General features: G+C 35.5%; 1 protein-coding gene across 1 annotated transcript; it reads right to left on the reverse strand.

The window, feature by feature from the left end:
* Positions 1 to 3,788: 3,788 nt before the first annotated feature.
* Positions 3,789 to 13,853, reverse strand: LOC138329600 (uncharacterized). The gene is made up of 3 exons (XM_069276690.1): positions 13,320 to 13,853; positions 7,532 to 7,669; positions 3,789 to 4,783 (listed from the first exon to the last, which is right to left on the reverse strand). The coding sequence occupies exons 1-3, from the start codon at positions 13,387 to 13,389 to the stop codon at positions 4,572 to 4,574; spliced, it is 420 nt and encodes a 139-aa protein (XP_069132791.1). The 5' UTR covers positions 13,390 to 13,853; the 3' UTR covers positions 3,789 to 4,571.
* Between the last annotated feature and the right edge of the window lie 1,271 nt (positions 13,854 to 15,124).

Below are 15,124 nucleotides of genomic sequence, written 5' to 3' on the forward strand. Positions count from 1 at the left end.
TTTATATTTTTTATTTTGTCTTTTGTTATAAAAAGTCATCAGGAGACCGTTTTGGAAATATAAATTGTTGAATCTTTTTTCGGAGTGATTAAAACACTCCAGTGTTGTCCAGAATTTGCAATTAATTATTCAAACATAATTTGCTTTGGCGAGCACACCGATATATTTGTTATGTAACCATGTTTGTTTTATGTGTTTCTCTTGATAAAGAGGCGAACTCCCATAAAAATTCAACTATTTATGTTGTCTATACGGTTACGATTACTTTCTTGTCCAAAAAACAGGAGCAGAGAAATTAGTAGTTTCTTCACTTACAAATGTTACTTATTTTACACCATTAACACTATTAGGGATACTTACAATTAGCGGTGTACCTATACGCTTATGTATACAGAAATGCATTGGAAGGGAAGCGACCTTTATTCAAAAGCAAAATAAATCATTTCGTACTATAATATAAGACATATACATACATGATTAAATTATAATTATTGTTCAAATGATGAGTATACTCTATCGGTGGTGGAGCATCTTTAAATTTATATGCAGTCTTCATCTAATGCCTGTGCAATTTTAGATAGCAGTGCTTTTATTAAATAAAACATCCTTTCTTACAAACTGTGTATTTGTATATATCTTGCTTTATCTATCACCCATTTTTACACACTGAAGATCTTTCTTTCTCTATCGTACATTATTACACACTGTTTATCTTTGTTTCTCTATCAGCTATTCTTACACACTGTAGATCTTTCTTTCTCTGTCACACATTATTACACACTGAAGACCTTTGTTTCTCTGTCAGCTATTCTTACACACTGAAAATCTTTGTTTCTCTATCACCCATTCTTACACACTGAAGATCTTTCTTTCTCTATCACCCATTCTTACACACTGTAGATCTTTCTTAATCACCCATTCTTAGACACTGAAGATCTTTCTTTCTCTATCACACATTCTTACACACTGTAGATCTTTCTTTCTTTATCACCAATTCTTACACCCTGAAGATATTTCTTTCTCTATCACCCTTTCTTACACACTGTAGATATTTCTTTCTCTATCACCCTTTCTTACACACTGTAGATCTTTCTTTCTCTAGCACCCATTCTTACACAATGTATATCTTTGTTTATCCATCATCCTTATATACTGTAAAAGTGCATTTTTTCTTTCGAGCGAGTTTTTAACATTCTCTGTCAATAAGATAAGATCAGATTGATTGAAAAAGAATACTGATTTAGGAAAATTAATAATATTAAGATAGAATATGTTACTCACACTTGAACCTTGTTATCTTACATTCGAATAACTTCTAGTCTAATTTCAAATAATTTGTGAGTGAGTAGAACTGTAATTTCCAATGACGCTATTCATTGTTTGCTATCCCAAATTGACTTAGATTGGATGTTGTGTTGTTGATACATACAGAAAATCAGGAATGATTTAGCGCTTTCATCTCCTGTTGTTAATTTCTTACAGATGTTTGGCTGGTAGGGTAGGCGATGGACTAACACTTACTGAACGCGAAAAACTATGAAGAATACAGCTAAAATAAACAGAAGTAAATATATAAGAGTTCATTTCCTTTTCAGAATACTGAACATTATACAGTTTTGAATTTTTCATACTGCATTTGACATGCTCTCGTAATTCTCTTAAACATTATTTAACACATTACAAAAATTTGTATTGTTTCCAACTGCTTGACAATATGTTCCATGTTCTTGACAAAAGAAAAGTGATGATATCAAGGCAATGTGCATCATTATCATTAGTCCGCTAAACCTTTCTATATTCATTAGGCTCTTTTAGGTCACCCGAGACGAAGTCTCAAGTGAACTTTTCTAATCGCCTTTTGTCCGTCGTCGTCCGTCGTCGTGCGTCGTCCGTTGTGTGTTCGTAAACAATTTACAGTTTCGACCTCTTCTTCAAAACTGCTGCAGCAAATTCAATGAAATTTTGCACAAACCTTCTGAGGCATAAGATCAATCAAAATTGTGAATGATATGGATGATATGGTTTCCCCAAGGAGCTGTGGGTGGGGCCAAAAAGGGCCAAATAGGCTAAAACTTCTTAACTCACAGATGTGGTACAATAATATATTCTTCATTGATAGAAAGGTAATAAGGCCAAAAAATATGAATTATATGACCCAGGGGTTTCCAGTTTCCCCTTGAAAGGGGGTCATATTTACTAAAGTTTATATAGGAAAACCCCATTTATGAGTATTTTTTGCTCACTTTTCATAGGAAATGAGTCAAACTTGATTAGAATTATCAGCCTGAGATAGTATTTAAACATCTAATCAAAATAGGTTCTGGCTGACCCCAAGGGGCCAGAGAGAGGTGCCATAAGGGGTCAAAATGGCTTAAATTTCAAAAACTTTCTTCACCACTCAAAGAGTCTTCATAAATTGAAAGGTTTCTAGGCCCTCTACCAAAAATTGTGAAATTTCATGGCCTTGGATCTCAGATTTTCCCCTGGGTAGGGGGTCAAATTTACTATAGTTTATATTGGAAAAACGCATTGATGAGTGTTATGTACTCAATTTTCATAGAAAATGAGTTAAACTTAATAAAAATTATTAGCCTGAGGTAGTATTTGAGAGTCGTATCAATATGGGTCAAAATGGCTAAAATTTCAAAAACCTTCTTTAGCATTAAAATACTCTTCATAGATTGAAAGGTCTCTAAGTCTTCTACCAAGATTGTGAATTTCATGGCCTGGGGTCTCAGATTTTTCCCTAGGTAGGGGGTATAATTTACTATAGTTTATATAGGGAAAACATTTATAAGCATTATTTGCTCAATTTTCATAGGAGATGTCACGGAATCAAATACTCTTCATACAAAATCTAGATTAAAAGGTTAAATCATCACTACCTGATGGGCCAATATATAGTACTTATATGTCTGTTTCATTCTGTATCCGAACTCAGGTGATAGAACATGTAACAGAATATGATATTTTAGATTCAAAACATAAAAGCTAATGCTAATTATCAACAATCAGCTGTTTATTGCGATTCAAACGATGATGAAGCTTCAGTCAGTGAAAGGGACATCTATGGCAGGCGTGGTGCATCAGTTTGAACCAAAAACGTGACGTAGGTTTTAGCATCAACTTCAACAAATAGATATGTACGTATGTGTAAGATCTATATTTATCACATTACTGACCCTTAAGAAATCATACGGCCATGTCATAAATATCAGGAGGGCTGAAGTTGGTTGCGAGTTCCTAGTTCCTAGTTCCGTTTAATAAACGGAACTAGGAACCAGACCCGAGTTCCGTTTAACTTAAACGGAACTAGGAACTCGCAACCAACTTCAGCCCTCCTAAATATCATAAGACATATGATAATTGTTTCGGTAGACGGAAACGTCAAGTCGCCACTTTTATAGAAACGTCCATAAATACTGGTTATGTAATAAATAGAATCTTACAATCGTGACTACGTAATATGAAATTTATTAAACTCGTTAAATACTTCGATATGCTACCCATCTAAAAAGTTCGCGTGGCATAACAAATCATCGAGCTCGTTTATTAAATTTCATATTACATAGACATTCATGTACCAAATGTAACAAATTATCATATTGATTATCTTTGGTACGAAGGTCGCCGACTGTTCAACAGTCTAGTCGTTCCTGCGTGCAAAGAAAACAATGATATGCAGACCCTTATGTTTTTGTAAACTAATACTTAGTATATCAATGTCTGAGAGGGCAAAGGACGCTCTTTACACAAAGTTCCGAAAATCAAAGAAACATATAGAACAGTTTTGTTATAAAAATCAGCCTTTTATTTTTCTAAAGTATAGCCATCAGCGGTAAACACGATTATGTACAAATAGTTTATAAATTATACTCAACATCCGTAGTAACTTTATTACTCAGCAACATGGGAATCTTTGCTGTGATGTTGCATGACAGAATTCATCTTCATTCCAATCTGAGATGTCACAATTTTAGCTAGTTTTATGTATATTGCTATCTTCTTCTAAAGGCCATGACGATAGATCGTATACATGTTAGACGATCGTAAACAGTTATATATGCAATGCTACTAACCAGAGACCTTTTCAAAGCCTTATCTCATTGATGATGACATTGGCCTTTGACCTTTGATTTTAACTAAGACACTTGAAGAAAAAAAAATATGTACGGAAGTATGACACAGTGAACCACAATTACAATATCACATGTAAAGAATACTAGCATCAACGGTGAAAGCAATACAAACAACAATTAATTATATTAGTCACTTACATTGTCAATATAAGCATAATAAGATGTTTTTAAAAATACTGGAGAACTTCAATTTAAAAATGTTTATCTGTTTATTTCAATACAACTTAACGCTGTCACCACAGCCTTTCAATGGCAGTAAATAAACTGCCGAAGAAGCAGTGCAGCCAATCATAGTCGACAAGATATCGACATGTACTCCACAACAAACACAATACCATTAAAATGATGTCAGATCTAAAAATCTAGTTTTACATTAATCGCTGGAGTTTTCGAGGAAATTAAATCCACGATCAAGTTCATCTCCGGTTCCGTTTAGACTATGTACGCTTCCTCGATGTCCGCGCCATGTCCGGCAGCCTTCACCGTGGCAACGGCTGTCAACGCTGAGGCTAGTATATGGATAAATCCGGCCAGGATATTTATTCCGAATGGGAAGTTAGCTGAGTGTGTTCCAGTAGCCAGATCATTAGCTAGCGAGTCGTACAGGGCTGCAAACACAAATGCACCTCCGAGAGCAAACAAACCTACAATATAAGTGTAATGCATTTAGTAAAATCTAATTATATGTATATACTGTATCTCACGCACCTTGCACCCTTTTTGAGCTTGTAATGCTTGTTTGACAAGGTTGCAAAGACAATGATGCAAGAATATAACTTTGTTTCATTTTTTTGGTTTTGTACATTTTTGCTCCTGTTATTATTAATTGGCATAAGTATCAACAGTCCAACAGAGTCAACATATGTCATAATAATAATGCATACTACCACTCAGCGAGTCAACATTTCTTGATAAACGCAAAACATTCCAAAGCAAAACCATGAGAAAAATAATGAACTTGGTAAAGTCTTTTCCATAAATCTTCACTATAGCAACAAGTTTAAAGAGATCCAAGAAGTATACTAGCGCCCACCAACGAATGATCTACGTCTGAAAATGAAAAGAGTGGTCTTTTCTCTGCATTTCAAACTTTGACTACAAATTACATATGACATTTGAGAAAGATCCCTCAAGTACGTTCTGAGATATAGCAGTAACAAACCTCAACTTTGAAAATCCAAGGTGGCGACCATTTTGCCGACTGATTGGTCCCAAAATGCAATATGCACAACACAATCAGGATCCTACGGGAACCTATATACAGGTATGATATTTGAGATAGATCCTTTCAGTACTCTGAGAATTAGCGGTAACAATATTCAACAATCAAAATCCAAGATGACTGCATGTATTGTTGACCGATCGATCTCAAAGCGCATCATGTACAACTAAGGTCAATGGGGAGCTTACATATCAAATTAAAGGTAGATCCCTTTAGCTATTTATGAGGAAAGCGGTAACAAACTTCAATAACACAATTCAAAATGGCGGCTTGTTGGCTATCTTGTCATTCGATCGGTCCAAAAATTCAATTTATCATCTATGACTTTAGGTATACCTGAATATCAAATTTGAGAAAAATTCCTTAATTACTTTCTGAGGAAAAGTGGTAACAAACTTCAATTATCAGATCCAAGATGGCTGCCTGTCGGCCACTTTGTTGACCGATCGGTCTCCAACGTTTTAAAAATGCACAACTAGGGTCCTCGGGGAAATTGCATATGATTTTTAAGACAGATTACTGTAGTGGTTTCTGAGAAATAGCCGCAACAAACAAACATCGATTATCGCAAGAGATTCAGGAGGGATTTTGGCGCCCACCAAAGAATATCTATGTCTGCCATTGTAAAGAGGGATCTTTTCTCTGCTTATCAAACTCTAAGATGGCGACCTGTCGGCCATGTTGTCGACCGATCAATACCAAAATGTAATATTTACTACTAGGGTCATATAAGCTACCATTGAATTTTGTCAACGAACCAATTTAACGAGACCAGTGTGAATTTTGTAGCACTATGACAGTGAACCTGTAAAATACCTATAAAAAGATTCAAAAGACCCAAGGGGCCTGTAATATGGATGATTCAATGTTGCCCTCCTAAAATATACATCAGGGTTCTTTTGTTGACCCAAACTATATCAAATTAATGTTCAATTTTGATATCCTATTTCAAGGCTATATTTTTCTATGTGCGGCTTAAAAATTTGGAGGCCTATTTTTAGCAATATCAAATTTTCAACAAAATGGTACACCCAATTCCGGTTCTTATACAATACAAATATTTTGCAATTATTTGGACTATACTTTCAACCAAAGATGATGAATTTGGTGAGATTGTCATCTAAAGATAAAACTGTTGGAAGGTCAATTTTTAGAAACTTCAGACAAATTCTACGTCTTTGCAGGCCAATTTATAATTAATTTGCAAATCGATATTATTTGTTTTCAAACATATTCATAATAACATCACTGAAGTTTCATCTAATGTTTAAAACAATATGTATTGATAGATTTAGTGAAATAACCGCGTAAGGGTACCTCAATCAGAACATGTAAGGAAATTATGAGGTTTTTTCACTTTTTCGAATCTGCATTCCAATGGCTACCTACTTCCGATTATTGCACACCTACCCATAGTCAAAAGTTAGTCATTTCAAGGTCAAAACTTCCGTACATTGTATATGGTCAATTAATACAAAAAATCAATATCGCATTCCATGCTGTTCACAAGTAGGGTCTTAGGACAGTCTTCATATAATTTTTTTAGACAGATCTTTCCAGTACTTTCTGAGAAATAGCGGAAACAAACTTGAATTATTAAAATCCAAGATGGCTGCCTGTCGGCCATCTTGGAGGTAACTATCAAAATCAGAGATGCCTGTCTACCGGCCATCTTGTTGACCGATCAGTACCAAAATGCAAATTTGAACAACTAGGTTCCGATGTGATTTTTGAGAAATAGCCGTAACAAACGTCATTGTCAAAATCAAAAATGGCTACCTATCAGCCATCGTGTTGACTGATAGGTTCCAAAATGCAATATGCACACGTACATATGAAATTTGCGAAAGATCACTTCAATATTTTCTGGAAAATAGCGGTAACAAGAATTGTTAATGGATGGACGGAAGGACGGACGACGGAGGAAAGGCGATTTGAGTATATTAATCATAGCTTACTTTAAGTAAAAATGACTTTGTAGTTGACACCAAAATCAATTCAAAACTGTGTCTCGTTATAAGCTATCGCTATGTTTTCACAAAATTCATCAATCCGTTCTCAAGTTATCATCTGAAAATGACATCTGGACAGACAGACAGACAGACAGACAGACAAGTCTAACATTATAATCCCCTCCGGTTTCACTGACAGGGACCTGATCAACACGAACCTGCAGCCCCGAGGAGGTAGATTGCGACTGATCGGACTCCTTCCTTCCTGACAGGAAGATACAACACGTGTAGAAATAGTGCCAGGATACACAAAAAGCAGGCGAACACTTCAAATATCCGGGAGATGAACAACCATTCTGAAATAAAAAAAATTATAGATGTTAAAACCGTCTTACACAAAATAAGTACGCATTCTACCTAGAAAATGCGTAATTTTCAATAGATATATAGTCAGGTCAAACTAAACTTCGTCTTACATCAATTGATACACTCATGCAACTCGCATTGTATAAGGTCCGGTCCCACTGAAGAGCGGATTAATTACGGATGAATTTAGTTTACAAACTTTTGCCGTTCGTTGTCATCCGCAACAAAATTGGCTAAAAATAACAAATTTTCAAGTATAAATTACGGATATGTTAATAATATTCTGCGAATTTATTACGAACAAATGCGGATATTTCACGAATAAAAACGAATACGATAACGGATGCTCTCCCGTGTGGGGTACAATCGGTAAGATTACCCAACAATGCGGATACGTAACAAACAATTACGAATATATAACGCATATGTTGAGGAAACAGATCGGAAGTATAGCGATTGTTACGGAAATATAACGAATCTATTAATAATGCATTGCGCAGATGTAGCGGAAAGAACGGTTGTATTGCGCATGTTGGGCATCTGAATTACGGTAAGAAAAGAAGAGCGCTCGGGCCTTTCGATATCGCTTTTCAAACAACACGACTGCAACAAAGATAAGCAAGTTGCAACTTCCATCCTACATCCTCCAGATACAAGGAAGGTCTAGTCTGCTTCAAATTCAAATCAAAGCAAAAAACTTTTTCTTTTCTGTCTTTGAATTAATTTCATGACTTGAACATTCTGATTAATTTGTTGTTGGATACCATTGTTATGTTGTATTGGTATTATTGCCGAGGACCCATTATTACACCTGTATTTCTCGACGGACTGGAAATAATAGATAAATATGTCGATTTTTGCCATATTTATACAGTAGTTTTGGTTTACGCAACACGTTTGTTATACATTCGCAAATTATTCTCAAATCAAATGCAAAACAGACGCAATACAAATGCTGAACTCAATATACATTCGTTACAAATTATTTTGATTCGTGATGTCAACGTGATAGGTATGCTATTTATTCGTTTTACACACTGTCCCAGTTCGCTATAAAGCCGCAAAACCCTGTCAGTTGCGGATATCAACGAATAACAGCGGATATACAGCGCATATAATAAGCATGTATTGAGTATATATTGCGAGCGAATAGCGTATCTAATGCGAATGATTTCTGTAATCAAAATTTTGTGCACTTCAAAAATCCTGGGAACGGAAAAAACACGCCATTGCGGATAATTACGGACGTGTGCGGATGTTGGGCGACAGATACAAGTACGATTAAAGTGAATAGTCGGGCAAAGGAAACCAGTCTAAATGCGTTCTTTGGCCTTCCAAAAGTCATTGTATACCATAATGATGGTCAAGTTCTGCTTACGGTGTCCAGTTTTGACCATTGAAATTTTGGGGAAGCCCCGTGTAAATTTAGCACAGTTCTAAATATAAATTCGCCAAACTCTTTGAAAACGAGGCTGCGTGGAAATGTCAACATGGACATGTGTTTCTCAGTCGTGTCGGTTTCGTTTCGTGTGATAAACCACTAATGCGGTATGCAAATTGTTGTTTTGAGATGATACATTTGATTGCAAATGAAGTATTCTTACATTAATGACAATGCTTTGTAATAATTTTTCGATAAAAGCATCTTGTACATGGAAATCGACACAAATATTCGGCCGATGCAGAGATGGGGCCCCGGCAAGGGGCAATTATTGCAGCATCGCATTCGTCGTATTTTACATCAACCGAATCATGAAGGTTAAGTACAAATAATCGTAACATAATTTCCCATTTAAAACCACACGAAAACGTTCCATAGAACGTCCATGCATGTAGCTGTCAAAGATGTGAAAATAAATTAGCTCATACATTGATATTTTACAAGTACAATATATGTGTTCAATTATTCGTGTAGTTTTTTGCAGAGATTTAATTAAATTATCTATGTCTCTGTTTTTTTTTTTTTTTTTTTTTTTTTTTAAACAATATTTGAGTTCTGGAGAGAGATGACATGAATGTCCAGCTGGAAGGAAAGAAACTTTTATGATGTATATGTATCGTACAATGTATATATGTAAACGTACATTCCATGTAGCTGCTATAGAATTACAACTAGGAAATTCTCTCAAACATTGATAATATTTAATTCTTCACACTCATGTAGGCCTATGCTGTGAGAATTAACACATCATATATATTTCCAGAAAACATATAGGCCTACATGTATGTTACTTTCCTTTTCTGTTGTTTCCTGTTCTTTTTGTGCTCTGGAGAAAAAGATGATTGAGTTGAAGAAAAGTAATTAATTAAGAGAAATGTGTACCACAGTACTTTGTCTGTAGCCGAGGGGTTCTATACTGTTTTAATAGTCCAGTAATTAATAATTAAATTGAAAATTTCAAAATTAAAGATGAAATTGTAAATTCCATTTTTGAATGCAGTGGTTCCCCTCCTTTGAGAGTACACAGTGTGTATACCCTTTTTGGTTTTTAGGAATAATACCTGAATAGGAACCTGAAATAACATGACAATCAATCAGGTATGTGTGTGTTGGGGGGTGGGGGTGGGGGGGGGTGGGGGGCTAAAAGACAGAAGAATCATGAGGTTGGGAAGTTGTAACTTGAGTGGGGGGTTGAAATATATAAGAAATAGCTACAGATAACTGGAAGTGGAAGGGTGCTTTATCATTGATCTGGTCATTGCATATTTGGGGTTTACATGGCTTTTTTTTTTGGTTATTTAATTTAGTCTCATTGATTTTGGAGCAACTTTGAATCCATATGGTACTGTATATCTTTCTTTTTTCCATGTGTAGCTATTTCTTCTGTATTTCACCCTCCGCCCAAGTCACAACTTCCCAATAGGTACCACTTTTTTGTTTAGAACTCAAATCAAAGACCGATGTACATAGTACTACATACTACATTTTAGTCTATGTGTTTGTAATCACTGTTACTACAGTATTATACATAAATGGTCTATGTACAAGTTTTACATAGACAATAAATGTGAAATTTGGTTCAGACAAAAAGATTTTTAACATTTCAGATAACTTGCTAGTTTTATGGTTTTATTTATATGTTGAGTCTACTCTCTTGTAAAGTAGAATTTAGAAATGCTAAGACAATGGTATCTATATTGCTATATGTAAAAAAAATTCCTTATATTTTAAAAGTAATTGAAAAGCTATCTCACAAGCCCTGACAAACAAATGAGCCGGCATATGGATGCAAGAATTATAATCACTGGATCTAGAGGACTAATATAAACAAATATTTCTACAAAGTTAAACAATGAAAAAGTATTGCATCATAATTTTATTTAATGATTACACTTGAAAGGAACATTTAATAAATTAATACTGTTTAAATGTTCTGTTCATGATCTTCTAGGTCCATATTGGAAAAGTTTACTTTCAAGAGCACTCATATCAACATTCTTCAGTCTTCATATGATGCTAATTGTATGTATATGTATACATATACACTTGTATACAGGTCCAAGGGATGAACTTTCTGTATTCATGTCACTATGCATGCATGGTGCCTGAAAAAAAGAACCAACAATTTTTTATATCTGTTGAATATGACAAAAATTGAAATGATCAATTTCAAATATATATAAATGAATAAATGTAGGTTCATTCTACAGGTTTCTTTTATTTTAGAGAAAACATTTTATAAGTTGTGAATGTGTCACTGATGCATTTGATAGAATCAAATATTGTTTCAAAAAAGATACAAAATTCATTATCTATAGTTCCAAAAAAAAATTCAGAATAATTATAAATGATACATGGCTGCAGTACATTTCAACTCTGTAAAGTTTGTCATATACACATGAACCAGGTACAGTTGTAATAAATATACAAACAATATCTATTATTATGACCAGAAATAATACTGTATGTGTCCTCCAAATATATCTAAAGAACAAGCTAAAACCTACATGTACATATGTATATGTGTATATCAGAACATATACAATACAATTTTACCAATTAACCTACAATGTAAATCCTATATACAATGTATGTGTATAACACTACCAGAACATGTACAGAACAAAAATTTACAAATTAAAAATCTATAAATATATACATCAGAACTGTATGAATTGACCGGTAGCATAATATTATAGATTAATTGAAACAAATCTTAGCTTGATAATGCACTAGCGGTTACATTCTAACTGTACATGCATTACAACGGTACATTTTATAAATATACAGGGCATTCATTACCCCTAAAGAGGCCCCACGAAAGAACCGCTATTTACCCCAGGGTTACGTTTTACGCGATTGGGGAACAGGTATGAAACATGTGACCATATGTGACCACTCATTTATGAAAAAATACTGCTAGGGACTATTTACATAATGATCAAAATACGAAGACTCACTCACTATCAGCTGAGCAGGGAGTACCGGGTAGTAGGCCTAGGTACGTACAGTAGCGGTCCGGAGCCGCGTGCTCGTTTGAACTGTTCTCTTCACTATAACAAGTTGTATTAACACTCTCCATGCGTCGTAATGTTTACCGAGTCAGTTGTAGGGATTGTCGCTGCTCCATTGCCTTTCCTTTCGCATTTTAGGTGAGTCAGTTGTTGGTTGTTTTGGCGGAAACCTGTTGGTTCAAAACTACGGTAGCCATGTTTTGTTTACTACGGAGAGTGGTGGATGTTGCGCATGCGTTAAGATTGACCTGCACTCATAGCCGGTCGGGAGGACTTTTAGGATTCCCATAGATATTATTATTTTCTTCGCATGTACAGCGATTTTGACGGAAAGTTTTATTTTTCTTATTCATAAGAAATTATACCGGATATATTAATACCATTTTTACCGATTTTACAGTCACTTGCCCGACTATTCGCTTTAACGAATATTGCGTATGTTCAGCGAATATCAGCCAATTTTGTGCGCAATGCGTTCGCAAATCTTCCTAAACGCCAGTGGGACCGGGCCTAGATAAGTCGTCTGAAGAACAGAAATGTATGCCATTTATTTGCCAGCTACATTTATAATAGTTTCATTTTGGCGAAATACAGCACGGGCATAGCATACATTTTGGCTTCACATATCGGGAGATTTTACTATAATCTCTCACGATGGTTACAATGGTTTTTGGCGTCATTCCATGGAAAGGTTGATATTTACCGTAATCTCTTTCGATTTTTCCCATGCAGGAAATAAATTACATATAGAAAGTTCATAATCTCATAACCAGGGATTTGACTTCACATACAAGGAGATTTCACACTTACCATAACCCCCCTCGATTGTTACCAGGGATTTGACTTTACATAAGGATATTTCACACTTACCTTCATCTCCCTCGATTGTCACCAGGGATTTGACTTTACATTTAAGGATATTTCACACTAACCTTAATCTCCCTCGATTGTTACCAGGGATTTGACTTCGCATACAAGGATAGTTCACACTTACCTTAATCTCCCTCGATTGTTACCAGGGATTTGACTTCACATATGAGGAGATTTCATTACTTACCATAAACTCCCACGGTTGTTTACCAGGGGTTTGAACTTCACATATGAGATTTCACACGTACCATAATATCTCCCTCGATTTGTTACCAGAGGATTTAACTTCACATATGAGGAGATTTCACAGCTTACCATAATCTCCCTCGATTGTTACCAGGGATTTGACTTCACATTTTGGAAGACACTCTACAGTTTGGAACATGCCCACGGTCTTGGTTCTGACCACGGAATTGGCTGTAGATCCGACATATCGATATGACCACCAATTGGGGAAAAAGAAGGCTAGGTACTGTAGTGCCGACGGACACAATGGTCAGTACCCAGGGCAGCGATGTCCAAGGGGGGCTAGACGCAGGAACACCATGGTATCCACGTATCAGTAGCTGTATTCACAGAGCTGTCCACTTTATGCCACTCTTCACAAAGACAACAGAATGTTTATCCACTAATACCGTACGCGTGTTAATGTACACAAAGTGTCATCAATGCGTTTTGACAAACGATATTTTGCTTCAAAGAATTAAAAAAAACCAGCTTTATTAATAAAGCTTAATATCCCATTGAGAATCCAGCAGAAAACACAGATACATTTTACGGTGCTCTCTGTATTTTCATTGCCGCAGTTTCTTCCCTGTCCCTCGCTCCCTAAATCTGTGACGTCATCATGGACTCGTCATGTTTTGTAAACAATGCTTAGTTATACTTATCGAGCTTCTAAGTGGATCGGAAGTCAGATTAAGGCCAAACTATGTTAAATATCCGTTTGTTCGTACATACAGCCGCGTTTGTGACGAAGGGTCAAACGATGTAGAATTAAACAAATACAAACAATTTTCTTTTATATATTTTGATTTTCTGTGGCGGTAATATTTCAGGAAGAGGGTTCTCGCATTATCTTTTATTACCAACATACAATCCGGAAGCCATGAGTAATATAATCTTTTCTGCATAAACAAACGTTTTCCATTTATAAACGACGTGATTACTTACATCAATTTCTTTGTCGTGGGCCCAATACACCGGGACGCGCTCGGAGCTCGTCTGGGCGGAAGGTTGGAAACAGCTCGACATTGTTACCGTCCACTATAGTCTTTCCGGAGCACTTGGTGACGTGAGAGTAAAGCCGGAAGTACGGAGCTCGTGCAGATAGGCGCTTTGGATACTTATATCCCCCATCACGTTCTTATTTTACTCTCATACAAAACAAAAATCATCTTCAAATCTTTAGAAAGAGGGGATAAAGATTCGTCATTGGTAAACTTATCAACATAGTCCATGATAGTATACATGTACATGTATATATACACGTAGTAGTCTATTATAGTCTATCACAACGTAATCTGGATTCCTTTGTGGAACATCATGGGTATACCTGGAAATAAGGCTATCTATACTGAAAATTAAATCGATACATTTTATTCTTTACAATTATTAGTCAATTTCCAATCGAAGTAAAGCAAAACACTGGAATTAGCACCATCTCTCTTTTAAAAAACAATGACATTGACCTTTATCAAGTTAATGATAAATAAACTAAAAAAATAATACGTTACAACCACAGGGGTCTGAGAATTAGTTACAGATTATATAATCATGGACCCACCAGACACAGGGGTCTGAGAATTAGTTACAGATTATCTAATCATGGACCCACCAGACACAGGGGTCTGAGAATTAGTTACAGATTATATAATCATGGACCCACCAGAGTGCCCCAAGACCATTTTAGACGTTTTAGAGGTCTAGATAAAAAAACGATAAAAATCATACTCTACAGTGTACTATATACGAGTATAGTGCCCTGTAGAGTATGATAAAACGTCTAAAATGGTCTTATGGCACTATGGTAGGTCCATGATTATATAATCTGTAAGTAGCTATAGCTATATATAGGCCTAATGCTCAGATCCCTGTGGTTACAACCATCGGATTACCAC

This window comes from Argopecten irradians, chromosome 8 (genome assembly GCF_041381155.1).
Source record: "Argopecten irradians isolate NY chromosome 8, Ai_NY, whole genome shotgun sequence".
Lineage (NCBI taxonomy): Eukaryota > Metazoa > Mollusca > Bivalvia > Pectinida > Pectinidae > Argopecten > Argopecten irradians.